General features: G+C 36.9%; 2 protein-coding genes across 2 annotated transcripts; one reads left to right on the top strand and one right to left on the bottom strand.

Moving 5' to 3' along the window:
- Positions 1–3,858: 3,858 nt before the first annotated feature.
- LOC127974678 (lymphocyte activation gene 3 protein) lies at positions 3,859–6,408 on the top strand. Its single transcript, XM_052578124.1, has 8 exons — positions 3,859–4,013; positions 4,119–4,242; positions 4,332–4,546; positions 4,623–4,844; positions 4,938–5,243; positions 5,416–5,673; positions 5,810–5,928; positions 6,069–6,408. The coding sequence occupies exons 1-8, from the start codon at positions 3,962–3,964 to the stop codon at positions 6,186–6,188; spliced, it is 1,416 nt and encodes a 471-aa protein (XP_052434084.1). The 5' UTR covers positions 3,859–3,961; the 3' UTR covers positions 6,189–6,408.
- Positions 6,409–6,466: 58 nt separating this feature from the next.
- On the bottom strand, positions 6,467–22,495 carry plekhg6 (pleckstrin homology domain containing, family G (with RhoGef domain) member 6). Its single transcript, XM_052578135.1, has 15 exons — positions 21,987–22,495; positions 20,062–20,251; positions 18,864–18,995; positions 18,610–18,762; positions 18,014–18,109; positions 17,760–17,810; positions 17,286–17,435; positions 17,069–17,179; positions 16,061–16,210; positions 15,215–15,349; positions 14,996–15,115; positions 14,776–14,905; positions 13,183–13,298; positions 10,124–11,553; positions 6,467–6,893 (listed from the first exon to the last, which is right to left on the bottom strand). Exons 1-15 carry the CDS (start codon positions 22,013–22,015, stop codon positions 6,707–6,709), a joined length of 3,180 nt encoding a protein of 1,059 aa, XP_052434095.1. The 5' UTR covers positions 22,016–22,495; the 3' UTR covers positions 6,467–6,706.
- Between the last annotated feature and the right edge of the window lie 150 nt (positions 22,496–22,645).

The raw sequence follows: 22,645 nt of genomic DNA, 5'->3' as shown, positions 1-22,645 counted from the left end.
GGCAGAAAATTACCATAAAAAAAGAAAAAAGAAAGAAAGTTCACTGTCATATTAAGGCAAAGTTTCAAATATTTTATGGATTTATAATAAAAACTACAATAATAAGAGACAACTTTTACTGTCACTAAAAATGCCATCTTTAATTTCTCCATATAGAAGATGCATTTGACAGTTGCTAAAGTCTGTTCAAGTATATATTCAAATAATTCAATTCAGCATGTTCAAGAAAGCAAATACAGATGAATCTGGAGAACGCTGGTGTCTGTTCTTCTGAGAAAATGACTGATGGGGTCAAAGGGGAAGGAATATGTAATATCTCTGTCATAATCCCTCCATCAAGCATAATCAGTGTTAATATGTTCCATTCTCGCTGCTATCTGCATGCACACAGTATTCCCACTCATGACTCTGTCTAGTTTCCATGCACATCACAAAGGGGCTCAGAAAGTTCTTCCCCAGCTTTTCTGTTATTCAAATCAGCTGTATCAGATATCATATACAGTAAATAGGAAAGACCCCATCACTCTGAAGAGAAGGAGATCATGAAAGGGAATGCTGATATCTGTGCGCTGTATGCAACCACAACATGGCCCAGATTCATAGCAGCAGTTCAGGTCGATCAAGGTCGATATTTTGGATGTTTATGTGTGAAATGTGGGCATGATGGGCATGAGAGCTCACATTATGCAGACAGGAAGGAAATGATGAGAATCTAAGAATGAAAGAGTCTGAAGATCTGCGGTTATCCTCCCATACTTTACCTCATGAAGGCATACCTAGGGCCTACCTTCTGCTTTTTCCATGGATTTACATATTTGCATATTTAATAGCCAGCTTACTGTTTCCACTTGGCGAGAAGTTCAAACGTCACTAAGCTGGCATAAGCAGCCTCTGAAATCCAATTTTTAAAAAATCATCCCTTATACAGATAGATATCAAGAGATATACAATTTATGGTTGCCAAATGTTAATATAACAAACATATTGTAAATGTGAACACCAGTGAGAACTTCACAAATTCATTAATAGACACCTTGAGATCATTTGGTTGAGAAATTTATTTGGATAATTACTTAGCTTAATATTTTGTATCTCATTCAAAGAAATTAAGATCCTAAACATAAACTTTTTTCGGGGTTACTTTGCAACAAGGAAGGAAATTCGATGCTTCCGATTCTTGGAGTCGTACACGGCATGCTAAGAACTACAAAAGATGCCTCTTCTTGAACTGGATTGTGAGAAGATAGGAGGAGTGAAAAACAAAGCGTAAATGGGAGGGGAGCGACTGAGTCAGCCACAAACTCTTTCTTCATCAAAACAACTCCAGCCCCCATATTCATGTCACTCACACACAGTCTCTCTGCCTTTACTGGAAGTGGTGCTGTTTTAGAATATGCTGATCGCACATCCGCATATCTACGGCTGAATCAAATGCATTCCGAAGCTCAGCTCTAAAACTAGGCTGACATAACAGAAAGCACACTTACACAACCACATAAACAAACAATGATGCCACGGTGCAGGCTAAAACTATACATGCCATTTGTGTTTTTATGCATTGGTTAAGGGTGGGCTAGTTTCAGTACAAAAAAATAATTTATTCTGTCTTGGCATTCATATATATATAGTGCCTTGCGAAAACATTCAAACCCCTTCATAAATTTTTTTTTTTTTATTGCAAACTTACTGTATGTTAAATTGCTTTAAATGACTTTTTTCCCTATCAGTCTACACTCCATTCACCATAATGGCAAAGCAAAAACAGAACTGTCACAGCTTTGTAAATTTATCTATATATATATATAAGTACATTGCATACTCAGTACTAAGCTGAGGCACTTTTACAGCTTCAAGTATTTTGGAATATGATGCGACAAGCTTTGCATATCAGCATTTGGCAATTATCTGCCATTCTTCTCCTCCCCTGTTCACCTCTCAAGCTCTGTCAGGTTGGATGGTTTCTCCAGAAATATTTGATTGGGTTTAAGGTCAATCAAGCTTGCTCTCTATTTTGGTGCATTGAGCTTTTCTTCTACTCTGACGAGTTCCTCAGTCCCATGCCCACAGCATGAGGCTGCTACCAGCACACTTTACTTTTGGGATGGTACTCTGCAGGTGATGAGCAATCGTGTTTCTCACAATCTGAGGGTCCTTTAGGTGCTTTTTTGCTAATTCCAAGTGTGTTTTCATGTGTGCATCTTCACTGAGGAGAGGACTGAGTTTGCCCACACCGGCATAAAGCTCAGATTGGTGAAGTGTTCTATCTCCACATATGATCCTGGAGCTCAGCTGGAGTGACCATCAGGTTCTTGGTCACTACACAAACCAAAGACCTTCTTCTGCCAATTTTGGCCAGAAGGCCCGGTTTAAGCTCCAAAAATCTTCCATTATGTGTGGTTTGATGGAATCCTGTCTCTGAGCTCTATAGGCAGTGTTTTTTATTTGTTTTTTTGGTCTTTGCTTCACTTTCACCTTTCAGATATTTTATTTAGATGTGTGTGCCTTTCCAAATCATACCCATCCAACGTAATTAAAAGTGTGGTAACATTTACAAGTAAAATGAATGCTCCTAAGTTTTTTTTTATCTTTAATAAATTTGCAAAGATGTTAAAATTGCTGCATTGCTTTTTCATTATGGTGTATGGAGTGTAGATTGGTGAGGAACATTTTTTACTTAAAGCAGTTTAACGTAACGCTGCAACATAACAAAACATGAATATACATGCATACATACATACAGAGCAGGATAGTTACTCATTACATGTAAACTGAATTACTTAATCAGTAATTGTAATTAGATTAAGTTACATTTTAAAATACTTGTAATAAGAATATAATTAATTTCTTATTGATTACTTGATTACATTCTTTATAATTACAATGATTCTCCCCCTAATGCATCTTTATATATCGTCGATTTAGGCATGAATTTCCTTGCATGCTGCAGCATAAATTATTTATATGTTGGCTAAATTATTTATATGTTTGTTATCTATTTATGCTGATGAATTCTATGATATAATATGATATGATATTATTCTTTGCACGTAATAGAAAATATTTTCAACACCATGCAAATATGTAAATGTGCAAATAGAATTACAATATCAAATACTACTGTAATGACTATATATACATAAACACTCTAAGAAACTATAAAAATGCAGCCTAATCTGTTAATGTAAAGGATTTTTGTGAACTGATTGTTGAGTTTTACCCATATTTTGAATGACTCATTTGCATTGTAGGGTGTTCTAGGGTTAAAGGAAATGTCTGTCAATTTAACAGAAAATGTACTTGCAATTTTCCGCTCTAGTTTTCTAAGTGTTTTCTTCTTACAGTGCATGCATTTTGCATAAAGCTGATTTGAAGCAATATGCATTGTGTAAAGCACCATGCAGATAAATTCAATTTCATACAGTATGCATATATATATATATATATATATATATATATATATATATATATATATACATACACAACAGTACCCTAATTATTTATAAACACAGACATTCTTGCTTGTGTACATTTTCCATGTTACTTTTTTATATCAACACGTTTCCATTCTTTGAAGTTTGACATACTTTCAGATGTTTCACATGGTGAGAGAAAATTCAAGATAAACCTGGTGAATCCGGGGGAGAACTGAACCCCAAGAGTTGCCTCTCCCTCGTTCTATTACTCTCTGAGCATCTCTTTGTGTCTCTAACTTTTTCCAAAGTACGTCAGTCAGACCGCACAGCAACAGTTTCACTAATGCATCTTTAGAAGTCATGTGATGTTGAGAAGAAGAGGAACTACCTACAGCGAGCAACCCCCCGACTACACTGCAACCCACATAACCTCCCACAAGACTATATAATCAAGAACAAAGACCAGAGACGGCGCACATGAACCGAGAGACGGGAGTAAACGCACAAGGGTTTTTAGGGGAAAACAACTAAAAGATAAAAGAAGAAACATGATTAAGAAGCAGTTTCTGACGATTCTGGGGTTAGCGCTGGTTTTTGAAGGTGAGCGTGTCATTTTAGAGTAGAGTAAAATATTGATTGATCTCTCTCAGCTAGTTTGAACTTCTTCGTGTAGGTTTAAATGTGCCGTCTTTCTGTGTTCTGCAGGTGCTCAGTGTCAGGAACATGATGTGTTTGTGGCTCATGGTTCTCTAGCAGTGCTGCCATGTAGGGATGAGACTTCTGCGCTCTCACATCCTACCGCAGTCTTCTGGAGCAGGATAGTCGAAAAGTAAGAACATTTCATCCATCCCCAAACACAGCTATCCAAAACCTGACAATCGGCATTTTAATCTCTCGCTCTCTTTCTCAATTTCCCAGTGTCCTGAAGACAGTCTGGCGGCGAGAGAAGAGCGGGTTAGAGTTTCGTCAGGTTAGAAACCCATCACGTGTTAACTGTCCCGTCCCGAAATCTGGAAAGGCGGATTACAGCCTCCACATCGCTGAAACGACAATCGAGGACGCAGGAAAGTACATCTGTGAAGTCGATGGAAAGATTCGGACGCTGAAGGTCATCAATCTCAGAGTTGTAAGAGGTAATAACCAAGAATTGTCACTTATTCTTTATTAAGTCATTGGCTGTCTTCTGTAATATTTTCTCTTTCTTCGCAGTGTCATTTTCTCCTGCAGTAGTGGTGGAAGGATTAGGAATGGAGGCAGCGTGCCAGGTCAGTCCTGGGACACAGTCTGTACAAATCAACTGGAAACGAGACGGCAAATTAACATGGAGATCCAGCATCTCCAACGTGTCTCAAAAAGATGGAGGAGACTGGACCTGTCAGGTTACATACAATGGTGGAGTGGTAGAGGCAACCGCATCCCTCCAGGTCAAAGGTGAGTGTCCGTTTCAAAAACAACAACAACAGCTTCATCATTCAGATAACATCTGCAAGAGTCGCTCATCCACCTCATCCGTTGGTTTCCCAGGAATCGTCACCCCTCAGAACAACTCAGTGGTGTACGCTGCAGTGGGTTCCTCCGTCCCCTTGCCCTGCGTCTTCACCGATGGTCTGATCCCTTCCACCGCGACGTGGAACAGAACCTCCACAACATCATACTCTCCTCTTCCTCTCCCTGAATCTTTCAACAAGTCTGCTGGGCCTTCGGCATCAGCTGCTATACAGACAGTGCAGGATGGAGATGAAGGGATGTACACATGCTCAGGAACGATGAAGGGATTGAATGGAGAGACCAATACAGTACTAAGAAGGATGGAGCTAGTTGTAGCTCGAGGTGAGAAGAATAATATATCACTCAGAATATTGGATGAAGTGGCTTCATAAAATGATATATAGTTTTAATATCGTAATACTATATGTATATGATTGTACATTTAATGTTGAATAGTAACTAATAACTAATAACCGAATTTGCTGAATGCTGCATTTCTCTGAATTCGGTTTAGTTTTGAGTTCGTCATCATCCAGTGGTAACGGTCCCATGTCCCTGAGCTGCCATCTCAGCAACCCCAGCCAGATCACTTCCTATGAGTGGCTCCGTGTGAATTACGGCCCAAACGACACTCGAACGGTGACCTCTGTTCAAAAGACAAAGAGCGTCAGGATTCAAGAAGTCAGTGAGAAAGATGCTGGTGAATGGGTTTGTCGCTACTACGGGGAGCAAGGAGTTCTGGGGAGCGTGACTTACGAACTTCATGTGATGGGTAGGTAGAGCAGTTATATTACAGTAAATGATCTTTGCATTAGCATTTACACAGCAGTAAATAAAAGCAGCGTGCTGATAAATGAGCCCTAGAAGCAGTACATTTGGATTGATTCGGTTTTGTTCATTTTTTCCAGGCGCTGTAAAGAGTGAAAATTCAAGTTCTGGCAACAAAACCGCTATGGTGGTGGGATTGGGCGTTTTCTTCTTGGTGGTATTCCTGGTTGTGTTCCAGATGTACAGGAACTACCGCCGGGTATGTTTCAGTCTCGATTTAACAAGGCATTGCTTCATGCTTCATACTGATATTTCAAAGCTGCAAAAGACAAAAGCTCTCTAAAAAGAAAGATTTGTTACCACTTTTTTAATATTCATCTCATTTATTCCTCCTTACAGAAGAAGATGATCCTTCTTTACCCTGCGATGGAAACCATCGTCCATCAGGCCGCCACTGAACGAGAGCAGAGAGAGAGGAGCAGGCCAAAAGTGACTGAAGTGTGTGTCGGAGATCTCTAACCAGTGTGTGTGTAAACGTGTGTGTGTGTTGTGGCAGATGCCTATGTGGATGTGTGTGTGAGTTCGTTTTAAACACAGACAACTGTAGCAGTCCATTTAAACTGTAAATACATCACTGACATATAAATGTATACATTTTGTAAAAAAACTAATTTTGGTGCAGATATGTTTTAAATATAAATGTAAAATCTATGTAAATAAAGGGGGAACATACTTCATATATCATGTTTTAATTGATTTTTGTTTCTTTTGCACAGTAAATACAATATAAACAGGTTCTTGATATCGCTATACAGAGAAAACATTCTGTACACACATACATTTAAGTAAATATATTAATAACAATAGACACAAAATTCATCTTTCATTAAAAAAAAAAAAAAAAAAAAACACTTGTGCAGGCTGTATGTATCACTCAAATATATTTGACCATAATAGTCATGCTACATAATCCTTAAACAACACAAAAGACCTTTATACATTACATTTCTCCAAGAACTTTTTACAGATTTAACAGTCTACACCTCACTACATTCGGTTTCATCTTGCCTCTCTGACGGTTTGGTCTCTGACCTGCCGGGCTCGTTTGTGTTCAGCGTCGTGTTAAACCAGTCTTCATCTTCTAAGTCCTCAAAGTCAAACACCTCCTCATCATCAAAACACCAGCCTGGCCAGTCCACGCTGATGCCCTCTAGGACATTACTGCTTCAAGGGAGAGAACAGTGGTTTATGGGTAAATGTCTTCAAAAAAGTAAAGGTTAATGTCCTTTCTTCTCTACACTCCAGAGAATGATTTTGTTGTTTACAAGAAAATACTATTCCAGTATTTTTCCTTCAATGTGTACAGTAATGTTCAGTTCTGTTTTACTTGGTGTTTCTTTGGAATTATTTGTGAGTGCAAACACTTTTTTCAGTACAGTAAAATTAAAAATGTAGACAGATAATCAATTATTATTAACCAAAAAGCTCAAGCTGCATTCAAATAATCTGAAATGTCATGCAACTTTAATTCATGTGTTTCTAATATACCCTGTACTGAGAATTGCATAGCTTTTGATGAATTATTAAAGAAGTGTTCTAAGTGCAATATCATTGCATGCAATCATTCTTCAGGGGAAAGCCTGACTCCTAATGGCCCTAATGAAGAACTAATTTGTCTATCATCCAAAAGAAGTAACAAGTGATTATATATCATTTCAGGACAATGATGTTGTCAAATTTGAATACAATTTGCAGGGAAGGTTTGAATGTAATAATTTAGAAAGATTTTTATGTAACAGTACATGGATGAATTGTGCGACGTGTGGGCAGAGAGAAGAAATAACGCACATGAAACTGTCAGGTTCCTCAACACAGAAAGGACTCTCGACAGTCATATCATACCATCAATCTCTCACAAATGGAACAGATATACTTAAAATGAAAATCATTGATTTTCCACTGGACAGTTAAGGTGATTTTTGGGGTTAATTTGAAAGGAAAGAAAAAAAAATCACACAAACATGAATACACATTCAAAGATGAGTTTTATACTCGACAGATGCAGTACGATTTATAGGGGTCATATCACATATTTATGCATATACAGTATTGTTCAAAATAATAGCAGTACAATGTGACTAACCAGAATAATCAAGGTTTTTAGTATATTTTTTATTGCTACGTGGCAAACAAGTTACCAGTAGGTTCAGTAGATTGTCAGAAAACAAACAAGACCCAGCATTCATGATATGCACGCTCTTAAGGCTGTGCAATTGGGCAATTAGTTGAAAGGGGTGTGTTCAAAAAAATAGCAGTGTCTACCTTTGACTGTACAAACTCAAAACTATTTTGTACAAACATTTTTTTTTTTTCTGGGATTTAGCAATCCTGTGAATCACTAAACTAATATTTAGTTGTATGACCACAGTTTTTTAAAACTGCTTGACATCTGTGTGGCATGGAGTCAACCAACTTGTGGCACCTCTCAGCTGTTATTCCACTCCATGATTCTTTAACAACATTCCACAATTCATTCACATTTCTTGGTTTTGCTTCAGAAACAGTATTTTTGATATCACCCCACAAGTTCTCAATTGGATTAAGGTCTGGAGATTGGGCTGGCCACTCCATAACATTAATTTTGTTGGTTTGGAACCAAGACTTTGCCCGTTTACTAGTGTGTTTTGGGTCATTGTCTTGTTGAAACAACCATTTCAAGGGCATGTCCTCTTCAGCATAGGGCAACATGACCTCTTCAAGTATTTTAACATATGCAAACTGATCCATGATCCCTGGTATGCGATAAATAGGCCCAACACCATAGTAGGAGAAACATGCCCATATCATGATGCTTGCACCTCCATGCTTCACTGTCTTCACTGTGTACTGTGGCTTGAATTCAGAGTTTGGGGGTCGTCTCACAAACTGCCTGTGGCCCTTGGACCCAAAAAGAACAATTTTACCCTCATCAGTCCACAAAATGTTCCTCCATTTCTCTTTAGGCCAGTTGATGTGTTCTTTGGCAAATTGTAACCTCTTCTGCACATGCCTTTTTTTTAACAGAGGGACTTTGCGGGGGATTCTTGAAAATAGATTAGCTTCACACAGACGTCTTCTAACTGTCACAGTACTTACAGGTAACTCCAGACTGTCTTTGATCATCCTGGAGGTGATCATTGGCTGAGCCTTTGCCATTCTGGTTATTCTTCTATCCATTTTGATGGTTGTGTTCCGTTTTCTTCCACGTCTCTCTGGTTTTGCTCTCCATTTTAAGGCATTGGAGATCATTTTAGCTGAACAGCCTATCATTTTTTGCACCTCTTTATAGGTTTTCCCCTCTCTAATCAACTTTTTAATCAAAGTACGCTGTTCTTCTGAACAATGTCTTGAACGACCCATTTTCCTCAGCTTTCAAATGCATGTTCAACAAGTGTTGTCTTCATCCTTAAATAGGGGCCACCTGATTCACACCTGTTTCTTCACAAAATTGATGACCTCAGTGATTGAATGCCACACTGCTATTTTTTTGAACACACCCCTTTCAACTAATTCAACTAATTGCCCAATTGCACAGCCTTAAGAGCGTGCATATCATGAAATGCTGGGTCTCGTTTGTTTTCTGAGAATCTACTGAACCTACTGGTAACTTGTTTGCCACGTAGCAATAAAAAAATATACGAAAAACCTTGATTATTCTGGTTAGTCACATTGTACTGCTATTTTTTTGAACAATACTGTATTTATCACAGATTATTTCATAACTGAGGCTGAGATTCAATGCTAATAACAAAAAAATATATAAAATAAAATATATATAGGTTATACCTTAAGTTTATTTCATAATTTTTCGTCCCCTCTCTGACCCTTTTTAACTGCTATGCTTCCTTTCTATGTAAATTATCAATTATATTGTATATTATACAAAGTTAAATTACAAAAATTCATTTAATTAAATATATATATATATATATAACCTTACTTATATATAATATATATAACCTTAGTGCGCCATTTATCTGAAAATAAACTGAAAATCTTGTGAAAATCATGACCCCTCATGCTTCACTTATCAATGCTCCCATATTACTCGTTTTCCATTTAACACAAAATCATTGATTATTAAAATGCTAAAGCTATATCTATGCTAAAAACAAGGTTATCACTGTTAGTCCAGTTAAAACAACAACAGCATCATACAGTATGTTACTGTAGGTTGGGATTTGAATAGAATTTGTTGCATTTCTTTTTAAATAAATAGCCAGAATCTAAACCGGTTCCCCAAAAAATGGTTGCATGACGCCATCTGATGGTTTTAAAGTATAACAAGCTCTTTCTATCTCAGAAGATCAAGAAAAATTTTTTAGACTTCATGATACAACCATGCTAAGAACTGTTTTCAGATTGTGCTTTCGCCTCACTTCTCACAGAGAAGAGGAGACAACATGTAGACTCACCTGTCTGTCATCTCATCCTCACTTCCATCCACGTTCCCCTCTCTCCATCCATGAGCAGATGTCATCCCATCTTCTGTCGACTCCTCTCTTTCTGCCGCTCTCTCTCCTTCACTAACTGACGGTGATGGAGAGGCAGAAACAGTAGGAGAACTTTGTAGAGGGATTTTTTTCCTTCCCTCTCTTTTTCCCAGTCCACGTTCTCTTTCCCGTTCCTTTGCCCTCTGCAGCAGGCCCTGGAGTGGAGAAGGGGGAATCTGGGGGTCCAGGCCTGCTGGGGGCGAGGGGCTGCGTCTGTGAGAAGGTGGAAGGGAACTCTGAGAGGAGCTGATTTTCGGGTTGGAGGCTCTCCTCCGTGTCTTCAGTTTGATTGGTTTCATTTTAACATTCCCATCACACGTCTGCTCAGGTTCAGAGTGCGTCTGAGAGTCTGGTGACAAGCTTTTTTCAGGAACATACCATAACGTGCCATGGTTGTTTTTTAGAGATCCCAGCTTTAGCACTCGGGGGGAATCTTGGGGTTTAATGCAAGGGGTGGATGCTCTTCTCTGGCTTCCTCTGGAGTTTGCATCGGAGGCGAGTTCTAAACTGTTCACAGGGTTGGATGCTCTTCTCTGGTTTCCATTGGAGTTTGAATTGGGAGTAAGTTCCAATCCGTTCACATCTGTCCTGGAAATGTCTGAGGGAACAGACGGTTGCAAATTATTGGCCCGTTTTTTCCAAATGCGAGGGGACTTCAGTTTCCGGGAGAACCTCCGTGATTCTGTGAGGAGCCCTTGGTCATCTCCTGACTGACTGTATAAAGAGTTCCTCCTGATTTCTTCAGAGTCATCATCTGGATCCTGATGCACTGGTTCCTCTGTTTCTGCAGTTGTCCCATATGACGATGCAGTTATTAGAGACTTGTTTGATGCAGAAGTGCTTGGCAGGGATTGAATAGAAGTGCTATTGTTCTCCACATCTCCACCAGGCATCAAGTATGATCCATTCAACTGGTTTCTCACAAGTAAGTCCTGTTGTGTAATGTCATTAGAATTTACAGATGACCGTCGCCCACGTTTCCATGTAACTCGCCTTTCTGATATTTTTCTTCCTTTTTCAGTTTTTAATCCATCTAAATTAGTCGTTGCCGCAACTTCATTCGATTGGCCAATCAGTGGAGAGTTCCTATCCTCTGGCAGCTGCTGAACCTTACTTTGTTCTTCTTCTATCAACATTTCTTCATCAGACTTTCCCCCATGGTAAGGATATAGCCTCCCCGACTCAAAATCACTATCAGATCTATCAGATATTGATTGGTCATCAGGATCCTCTATGACTTTGTCAGACAGTTCGTCCTGAGTGGGAAGTCTCTCTGAACCACCAAACTTTGTCGTACTTGTTGTCTTCAGTGTTTTGTTGGTCTCATTTTTCCTCAAGGTCTCTAAGGCCGCCTGTGATCATCAACAAGAACCAGTTTATAGTAGCAAACTCTACAGTATACAGTATTCTGCTCACAAACTATACTGCACGTAAAGTATATTATGGTATATAAAACTCAATGATACAATGGCACACTCCAATTACTTTTGATTAAGCATTAACTGCACAAATCTCATGTTTATCTCTTCAGAAATAAACTAATTTTAATTACAAGAACCATAAATAAATCGTCAATACAGTGTAATATGCGCATTACCTGTTTGTCACATTATACATGCACCTATTACTGCATGATTTTCCCCAAGTACAAATAATTTTAATGTCAGTAGTTCCTTTTTAAAGCATGGAGTGAAGAAAAGTAAATATTATCATTCAATATTCTCAAATTCGACTAATTGTAATGTATACTGCATTTGTGAGGCACAACCTTAAAGATCCCTACTGAGTAATCATAGGGAAAATCTGCATCCATGTTAGTTTCTACTCTGTTACTTAATAAGAATAACCTATCAATAAATATTTTTCCTTAGTTTATTAAATAGAAGTTTAATAAAATCTATAAAACAATATATTTTAAGTCTAACTAGCCTAACTGACCGACAATGTAATTTAGTCCAAATTGACAACCCTGTTACATTTAACCCTGTTACCTTTTCTGGTGTAGCTTATTATTGTTGTTGTTGTTATTATTAATTCATATACTTTGTCTATTTAATTTAGATTTTAATTCAATAATTATAGATAGAATTTCTAGGATCTGTGGCAACACGGTTGAAAAAATAGCAAAACCTAATTTAAAATATTTTACAATATTTTTCTTTAGTTTATTAAATAGAAGTATAATAACGACTATAAAACAATACATTTTAAGTCGAATGGCCTAACTGAGTGACAGCGGGAGTTAGGCCAAATTTACAATGCTGTTACGTTCAACCCTGTTACCTATTCTTGTGTAGTTTATTGTTGTTGTTGTTGTTGTTATTCTTATTTCTTTATATACTTTGTCTATTTAACTTAGATTTTAATTCAGTAATCATTTATATAATTTCTAGGATCTGTGGCAACAGGGTTGAAAAAAAAAATAGCAAAACCTTATTTTAAATATTTTCTTTAGTTTATTAAGTTTATGAAGTTTAACAATAACTATAAATCAGTATATTTTAAGTCTTATTAGCCTTTATTGAGTGACAGTGTCATTTGGGCTAAATTTACAATCCTGTTACTTTCAACCCTGTTACCCATTCTGGTATAGTTAATTATTATTATTATTATTATTACATCATATATTTTGTCTATTTTATTTAGATTCTAATTAAATGATTATGAATTTAATTTCTAGGATTTGAGGATTGGTTGAAAAAAAAAAACGTACAACCTCATTTAAGATAAACGAAGTATAAAACGCAACTAAATAAATAAATTGTATATAAATTAGTCTGAGCAGCTCCGAAGATCAACAGTCAACATTCTCCTAATCATAAAAGATGACTTCATGTTTTACCCTTTTCAAATCCTTTTTTACTATTCGTGGAAAGTGGCAAAAGTAAAAAGTACAAAGAATTAATTTTGGGAAAAAAAAAGGAATACATTTCTTGTATATATTCTGTCGCACTGGTGTCGAGTGTGTTTGCTGCAAGTACCTGAGTCTCACGCAGAGCAGACACCCATGACGTGCAGCTGTCTGGACTCGGTGTGGACAGGAAGTTCACACTGACAGCACATCCTAGATCACCGACCTCCACCAGCACAAACGAATCTGCGGGGAGAAACAGATATAGCGTGAGAATTAATCTAGCTTCATATAATACATAGTTCGAAGTTCTCTTGAGGTCATAATGTGCACCAGACTCCAAATTCCATGTTCAGGTAACGTTCATGTTTGAATTCACAACTACATAATCATAATGAATATTTTGTGACAATGTACCAGGACTCACCCTAGGTGGAGTCATTCTCAAAAAGCCAATCAAAAACAAGCTTATCAAGTAATATGCCATGCTCTGCCCTGACATGCTAACAACAGAATGCTCACATAGAGCTATTTGAAAAGCCTTTTCTATGTGGAAAATCAATGTGCATTTTGAAATTTGCATTTTGTGTCTTCATGCTTTTGAGTATATAAAAGTATATGAGTATATGACACTTTTAGGTTGTAGTTCTTTTATGCCTGTGTTCATGATTATCACTTTAAATAACACTGTAATTGAATCCTACCCTTGCTCTCTGAGACCCCCTTTGTTACATGACAGTATATAGAAACTAAAACAAACTGATTTACAAATTTCTATATGCATATAAGGCTCACTGACTTTTTTTTTTTTTGTTTCAGCACAACAATTTAAAAATAATAAAATGAATTTAATACTTACTTATTATTTGGTTAATAGTGACAGCAGCCCTCGAGCTGCATAAACCTTAGGTAAAACCAGCATAACTTAACACCTGTCAGACATCTTATTCTTTAATGAGAAGAAAAACATGATCTTTTGTAGGAGTTCGAATAAAAGATGTCACAGATTTGCTTATTTGTTTAGTGACCTAAAAAGCGGGAAACTCGTAAATGTTTCGTTTTTTACATTTTTGATATTTGTAAAACTTGTTTATGGTAAACTATGCTTATGGTTTAAATTCAATTTAATGAAAGATTTTGGGACCACATCGTATATGGTAATCACAAAAGTCAGTTAAAACAGACTCATGCGGTGTTAATACAAAGAAATTTATGTAATGCTAGTATTTTAAAATACACATTGCTTTGTGTTGAGTTTTGGTGTAAAATTTTTTTTTATAAACTTAACTGATAATGTCTTGGCAGAAAATCTGCTGTACGTTAAGATTTTTTCACACACTGCATAGGATAAAATACATATGATGTATCAGATCTTTTTGGTACAGTTTAAGGTATATAATAAGTGTGACCCTGGACCACAAAAACTCTCTCCACAAAAAGTCTCGAGTCGCTGGGGTATATTTTTAGCAATAGCAAAAAAATATATAGATTTTTCTTTTATGCTAAAAATCATTAGGATATTAAGTAAAGATCATATTAAATGAAGATATTTAGATAGATTTCAGAATGTGTTTAATGTTTTATTTTGCCCTATTAAAACAAAACTATTGCAAAATATGGCCCATACATATTAACGGGGTTAACATACTGATGCGAGCCCAGTTTAAAACGTTCTTTCAGACAGGGGAGATTGTTAAGTGTAGGAGTTGGTGTTCACACTCACATCCATCTTTGAGCTCAATGCAGTGTATTCTCTCCAGAGGCAGAGGGGGACGCACTACCTTCAGCTTGTCTGATTTCTTCTGCGTTTTGGTCATCAGCAACACATCAGTGAAGAGCAGGACCACAAGCTCCTGACATAACCAGAAATCAAAGCTGAAATTATGAGTTCAAAGCAAAAATTATTAATACATCACATTAGCTTCGTTTGTCTTTTCACTTGCCTTGGTGTCCTTTCTTATTCTGACCTTCAACGTTTCTTCCATTAATTGCTTCCTTATGACATTTGGCCCCACCCCCCTCACCGGCCTCATCAAATCAAAGCAGCAGAACTCACGAACGTACTGTGGTGGAGATCTTTCTGTTAGCCCTTTTTCTTATGTATACACGCAAAGGATGTACAATTTATGGTTATTCAAGATTTTTTTGTTGTTGTTGTTTACCTTGTCTATTTCTTCACTCAGACCTTCTAGTTTGCATCCCTCTATTCTTTGAGCAGCAACAGAGAGGGCAAGAGTATCTTCTTTCAGCTGCAAATAGCCATTGATAGATTCTAGAAAATGACTGACACTGTACAACTGCAGGAGAAAAAGAGACAGTATCTCAGACATCTTTAACTTCAATAATAGAATAAAGCGACAGAGAGAAAGAAAGAGAGAGAGAGAGAGAGAGAGAGAGAGAGAGAGAGAGGTGTATAGCAAGACATACATTACAGAGATGATAACAAAGACAATGCAGCTCAATAGTTTGACTCATATTCTTGACATGATCATTTCATGGTGTGATATTTCACACATAATATTATTGTAATAAAGACCAACTAGTGAAAGTGCCTCTATTTCCTTTGGTTTCATATACTTCTTCTTCTTCTTCTTTTCATACTAACAATATCATTCGATTTTAGAATGTAATTTATTTTCCCCAGTTTTTGCTTTAATGACCGTAGCACTGAAGGTGCATCAACCGAATTAACACGTTTTTGCAAAGTATGAATCTTCACTGTAATCATGCACAAAAATCCTTAAGTCCTAAAAAGAAGGTTAGTATTTTGTCCAACACCAGCAACAACAACAAATGGATTTAAACCATTTTTTTATCCCTCCATCGTCTAGTCCATCTGGATTTTTTAAATAAATTCAAATAAAATTCATCTCATAAAGTCATTTTGCTTCAGTAAAGTTCATACAGTTTTAGTAACGTATGTCATTTTTATAATGCACTTAGTATTATTATTATTATTTTTTAAGATAGTACAAATTAAAAGTGGAGTGTATGATGTAATTCCTCACCATTCTCTCAAGTGCGTTTTTGGTGGGGTGGTCTTCTGTGGTCTTCTGAACAGCTTTCAGTAAAAGAGGGTACTTGGTGATCCTCTGGTGTGGTTTGGCCTGCATATCGCCCAGACGCATTCGCCCACACTGGGGATGATTCTCCACCCACTGCAGAACCGAATACATCAGAAAAAGCTTTCTTCATGCGACACATTCGATTGTTATCTATAGCTCATGTTCATCTGTGGTTTGAAATGTGCATCTGAACTCATTTACTACTGACATTTATTTTGCTTAAATGATTACATTAAATGATTAAATGATCGCACATTAGCATGTGGACTTCAACGCAGACGTTGCAGTTTTCTGGATAGCCAGATAATTAAAGATAAGCAATTTCAGGGCTTAATGTGCAGTTATTTTTATGTACCCTTCAGGAAACTGCGCACCCCCATTACCTCCAGCTACAGTCACACCACCATAAAGGCAGGCTATCTCACACTCATTTCTACCCTACTTACTTTGCATACTGTCCACTGTTGCAAAAAACATTGTCAGGGGAACTTGGTGTGGTAATCGGTTCATGTGAAACGTGGAAAATAAATTCACACCTCGCTACCCATCTCAATGTCTATATTTGACCATTTTTTCCAGCCTTAATTTAGGGTGTTCTGCACATTAAGATCTGGAGAGGATTTTCTGAAAATGCTAATTAATGTTGCTACATTATGTAATTACCATATATAGGATTCAGTCATTTTATCAGTTTCTTTTCTTTCATTTAGCACAGGTTGTGTATTTCTTTTTTGAATTTGAAATTGCCTGGATGTAGGCCCCATTGATTTGCGATTTTGCACAATGAACATTGCCAAAATTGTCCACAAATATTGCTTTTTTCCCTCGAAAACTTTAGTTTAGTGGTGTTCCAAATGAGCATCAGCACTCTTGATACTATTTCTTAATTGTTATTGTTTTTCCCAATAGGATAATTCCTTGCTTTTAACATACAAATGTGATTTTGAGTACCGTAAGATAGGTGTGAAAATGTGGGTTTGTGTCGAGCTGTCTGCGTGTCAGCTCCACATTTCTCTCCTGCTCCAAACAGTACTCAAAGTATGCAGGAAAACGGTCAGGAAACTGAAACAGATTTTAAAGAAATGAGGTAAAACGATTGAAATTATTATTATTATTATTATTATTAGCTTTAATGCTGAGAATCTCATGTACTGTTGTTGTGTCATACCTGCAAACATCCTGCCTCGAGTCTGAGAGGGTCGAACGGTCTTCCAGTGAGACGGACCTCTTGTAACATTGGATACATCACTTCACGCCAAAAGATTTGATGTGCTTCAAGGATAGAAGGAAGATTGGAAAAGAGCATTGTGGGGCTGACCTGAAAAAGAAAGAAAGAAAGAACACAGAAATGGAAAAAGATGAATCGAGACAGGTGTTGTAGCCCACACGCTCTACTCTCTACTCAGAGCAAAATTATTTTCCATTCTATCCGTACAAAGTGTTTCCATTTCTGACATCACCGGTGCTCTAGGTTATAGAATGAATGAAAGAGTGGCACACTATTTGACCACACTTCTGCCGTCACATACAGCTGTGCACTCCGTCTGCCTGCCATTGCTGAGTATGTAACTCTAGAAGGTCAATTCTTAAGAAAAAGGCTCCATGTAAACGTGAGAGATGAGATGAGACGAGACGCACAAACCTCCTGAAGGAATCCATGTCTGTGACAGTGTGACAGTGCTGCCATCACAAACTGTGCAGAAAAGAGGAAAGAGGATGTGTAAGAAATACACTTAAAATGCACACATGGAAATACAAAGCAAAACAAATATCTGTTCAGCATAAACACATGATTATTCGATTTGTTTTGCTGTTATAGTGAATTAATTGTCTATATCTGCTCAAGTAAACTGTAATGAATCCTCATTAATAAAAAACTGCAGTGTTATGACATACTTCTTTGGCAATAGTGAGTTTGTTGATGTAGGATAGCTCGGTATTAATAAGCTCCCACAGCGCCTCCTGCTGGTGCCGCTGGGGTTTTGACATGGACTAGAATTAGAGACAAATAGATCATGTCACCAACACGCCAACATACACACAACAACAACAACAACACACTTCTTCTGTCGTCTTTGTTGTGATGGAGTTAGTGCACATTCCTGCCAGTGCGCATGATTCAGTGTTACACTTTCGACAGACATCACCGATCACATGCTATGTAGCCTACCTGAACTATCTTACAAGATTACGATTTCGTATTAATTTATATAATTTTAATTATTCCCTATAAATAGTATATAAAGTTTCTATAAATGTTATACGTTATTTAATAAATAGCTAACATATAAAACCTTTTCATAAGCAGAGCATATGAAAGTATGCTACAAATAACACAAATTGTGTTTTATTAACGTCTACACCTACCCCAACCCTGAACCTACCCCTTACAAAAATGCACAAACTGTGATTATTGTTGTACGGTGTGACATAAATAAGGCTATACTGGTGCGCATGCCCAATTGAGGAATCTGTGTAGCATCTAGCCTTACCTCATGAGAGTCCACTATGTCTGTCCAGCTCTTTTCCAGTGCTTTCTCAGTACCTCCCTCGCCCCATGTCCACCTCAGGTCCTCAGGTGTACTGAATAAGTCCAAAACCTGTTTCAACGCGTCCAGCTGCCCCTGTACACCTCCTGATCGTTCCTGAGGGAGAGATTCGAAAAAGAATAATGTAATCAGTCCATGTATCCAACTATGAACCAGTTCAGGCAATAAATAAATAAATATTAAAGAATTAGACCTACCTCAAATGTGCCATTTCTGTCAGACACTCCCTGGCTAAAAAGTGCCTGCTTTAATGCACCCCTGCTCTTCGCCCCAGCAGATGTTCCCTTGCTCACTGTAGAAAAGTCCATAGCTGTCCTCTGCTTCTTTTTCTGACAACCAGAATTGATAAATGTGACAAGCTGAATTGACAGCAATAAGGTAAAGCCTGATTAAATCTGTGTCTGCTTATAAAGCCCAACTAGAACATGGTTCTGCGAAAACATCATTTGTTGGTCCTGGAAGAGCATTCCTCATATAGCGGGACTGATACAAATGTCATTCCAGAACCAACAGAGCACACTGTTCAATGTTCTACTTGGTTAAATCATTTGAGTATCAATCAAATCAGCATATGCACCTGTCTGGACATCTGAACATGTGAGCTGCAGAACGAAAGCAGAGGAAATGGGTGTTAAATTCAAAAGACCTTGGCTGAATCTGTGTATGACGGGTTTCTGTAACTAAACATTGGAAGTAGTGCACCATTTGATTTCCCATGGATTGTATAAAATACATGCCATTCAATTTTAGCAAAAAATAAAAAAAAAAGCTTAAATATAAAGTTTTTGGGATATGGAGAGCCAAATTTCCATCATTCTTGAATTTGCTTAATGAATGACAATATATTTGTTTTTGTTGCTTTTTTTTGCCTAACTATTTAATAATAATGATAATGTCTAAAATATGATCATTTATTTAAATATTTAAAAAATAATTAACTATTCAATTTTGAGTTATTTGGTGCTCCTCATTGGAAGGATGCACCACACAACATTTTGCATACCTTGAACTAATCTTATCATGTCAGAACACACATTGACCATGACGCACATTAATTTTAGGGATCCTGATATCATTTCCTTTTTTTTTTTTTTTTTTTTTTTGCTTTACTTCAGCACCTTGGTTGCACCACTTGATTTTGCTGGTTGCAACACATGACAGAGATATTTTTGCTAATAAAACAATATGCTTAACTACTTAAAATTCAAAATAGAATTTCATCTTTTTTTTCTTAATTATGATATCAAAACTGTACAGTACCCCCTTAAATTTTTTTCTGTTTTGGATGGTCATGTTATTGATCTAAAATGCATTAAAAGTCAGATTATATGAAAACAGCTGCATAATGCAATGAAATTCCAGGTGCTGAATAATATAATCTGCTGAATTGAGTACCTGGTAGCCTACAGTGTTGTATCTGTGTTTCTGTCGTGCCCTCCGCTGACCGACTGACAGTACTGCAAGTCCATCAGCAGTGTCTGTGTCTGCCTCTCTCTCTTCCTCCCGCTGTCTGTCACTCTTGTCACCGAGGGCAGTTTCCTCTGGGGCCATGACATTGCTCAGTTCCGGTCCTTTTGATGGATTACTAATAGACACAGATAGGATTACAATAAGAGGAACACATGAATAAGATCAACAACAGTGCAACAGTAAACAGGGAAAGTAGAAGTGAAAATAGTAGCATTGAGTAATTACTAAAAAAAAAAAAAACATACCTGCTATGCTTCATTTATCACTGTGCTGTGCATAATACATAACCATTTAAAACCCACTGTAAACCACAACTAGAAGGAACTGATACCAGACATTTGGAGCCCACTGGTGCCCTTTAAATCTCAAAACATTTTACATCTCATGACCTGACCTAGCATGACACACACACACACACACACACAGACACACACACACACACACAGACACACACTTGTTTTTCTATCATGGTGGGTTTTCGATCATTTTCCATTGACGTACATTCATCTTGTTTTTATATTGAGCTAATGATGTCTTCTACCCCCTCAGTCTGAACGCTTGTATTATATTTTAATTTATTTAACATTGTTTTAATTTATATTGTCATTATGACATTATTTACTATGTTAAGGCATTTTTCCCGTGGGAACTGTCTTCTGCTCCCTGTACATACTGTATGTATAATGATATAAATAACATGTAATCCATATTTGATAAATATTAATAATTCAAATGAATTCATTATTAAAAACTTCATATTCATTAAAGTAGTTTTATAAATTGTAGAACTATTAATATACCATACTATTTTTTATTTCACTGCTAATTAGTATATTACACAAATATCATTTTTAATTGTAGAATTTATATTTGTGTTTTTTGCATATTTAGTATATATGGAGTTTAAAACTGTTAGAAAGAACAGTAAAAATAGTTGAAAAAAAAACAGTTAAAAAAATATTAAACCAATAAATCCACCAGCAATTTTATGTCGAATTAACATAATTACTATAATAGTAAAAATTCAAAAATAAAAATAACAAAAAAAAACATCACATTTTACAGCATCACACATGGAAGGATTTCATTTTAAATTATAGGATGACTTCCCAAAACTGATAATTAATTTTATCCCCAAATGTTTAGCTCACTTCAGAGGAATAATCTGTCCTATAAATGTAAGTAAATAAAGTGTTAAATACACACACACATACACAATACATGCCATTCACAAGAGATGGCATGCACAGACAAGCTGAAGCTTATAAATACACATACAGTATTCTTACACACCAACTCTGATTCACAGAATTCACTGTAATTCAGATGAGTAAGTTTTCCCCAGTCATGCATGAATCTCACGGGCATAAAATGCACCGGTGTGTGATTCAGGAGACTCGTAAACACATGTCCTTTGAAAGATCTGAATATCCGCCCCCGTTTGACATCACTTTTGGGCAAGAAACCAATTCCGCTCAAATTCACCTTGTCAACATTACCATCAGCCGTCAATTCAGGGTAAAATACACACAAACACTTACACTCAGCCATATACATGCACAGAACCTGTTTGCAAATGCACATTTGTAGTGCAGGCCTGGCACTGAATATGCCATAAACACAAAGTCATAACATCATTTTGAAAAATTCAGCATGGGATATCTAAAATTAGATTTAAAGGCAATTTACTGTATATCAGCAAGTCCCACAAAGTCTGAAGCGAAACTAGATTCACAGTACAATCTCAGTTCTTTAATTGTTTACATGTGATTCTTGTTTTAGACACACACACACACACACACACACACACACACACACACGCACACACACAAGTCTTCCCCAACAGATACCTGGATTTAACTGTGTCCATTTCCCTCATTCAGACATCTTCAAGGTCTCTTTCTGTCCCTCTTGTCTTTCTGGATCTGTCTTTCTGAGTCCTCGGTGTCTTTCTATATCGTTTTTCTTTACCCTTTCCTTCAGCAACAGGTTGAGCAAGTGAGACCAGATTCTTCAGACTTATTTCAGGCATGACTGAGAAGATAAACCTGACGGGGCCATTACTGCTTTCTGATGTGATTGACAACCAACCAGCCTTTGATCACAGCTACATAACAACATGTAAAGTTATTATTGTTTAGACATGGATGATCTGTGGTTTAGTTCCACAAAGACGAGCATGCACACACACACACACACATGCAAACATGCAGAATAAGGAAGAAAGATGTTATTTCACCTCCAATGAGGAAATTAAAATGCTGGGAGGATTTGACAGGTGCTTACCAAAGAAAAACCCATCAACATGATGCCATGGTCATATTTAGGTATACCTAGGTTTAGCTGTAGATTTAAAGAATCTTCCTTTTGTGTAAATCCGATTTTGAACATTTTACATTTATTAATAATTTTATCTGTTTTTATTCATGTCTATAGTACATATTGTGTGGTATCAGTCAAGCTGTGAACGCGTGCAGTTCAGCTGATTAAAAAAAAAGAAGCGAGAGAG

This window comes from Carassius gibelio, chromosome B16 (genome assembly GCF_023724105.1).
Source record: "Carassius gibelio isolate Cgi1373 ecotype wild population from Czech Republic chromosome B16, carGib1.2-hapl.c, whole genome shotgun sequence".
NCBI lineage: Eukaryota > Metazoa > Chordata > Actinopteri > Cypriniformes > Cyprinidae > Carassius > Carassius gibelio.
This window is presented reverse-complemented; position numbering and strand designations above follow the sequence as displayed.

Excerpts from the sequence above, each read along its gene's own strand:
- plekhg6 (XM_052578135.1), bottom strand. The coding sequence starts at position 22,015 with ATGAGGGAAATGGACACAGTTAAATCCAG. Across the intron at positions 18,110-18,609 it reads ACATAGTGGACTCTCATGAG|TCCATGTCAAAACCCCAGCG; the intron begins GTAAGGCTAGAT and ends CTCTAATTCTAG. Across the intron at positions 16,211-17,068 it reads ATTTTCACACCTATCTTACG|TGGGTGGAGAATCATCCCCA; the intron begins GTACTCAAAATC and ends TCGGTTCTGCAG.
- LOC127974678 (XM_052578124.1), top strand. The coding sequence starts at position 3,962 with ATGATTAAGAAGCAGTTTCTGACGATTCTGGGGTTAGCGCTGGTTTTT. Across the intron at positions 4,243-4,331 it reads TGGAGCAGGATAGTCGAAAA|TGTCCTGAAGACAGTCTGGC; the intron begins GTAAGAACATTT and ends TCAATTTCCCAG. Across the intron at positions 5,929-6,068 it reads TGTACAGGAACTACCGCCGG|AAGAAGATGATCCTTCTTTA; the intron begins GTATGTTTCAGT and ends TCCTCCTTACAG.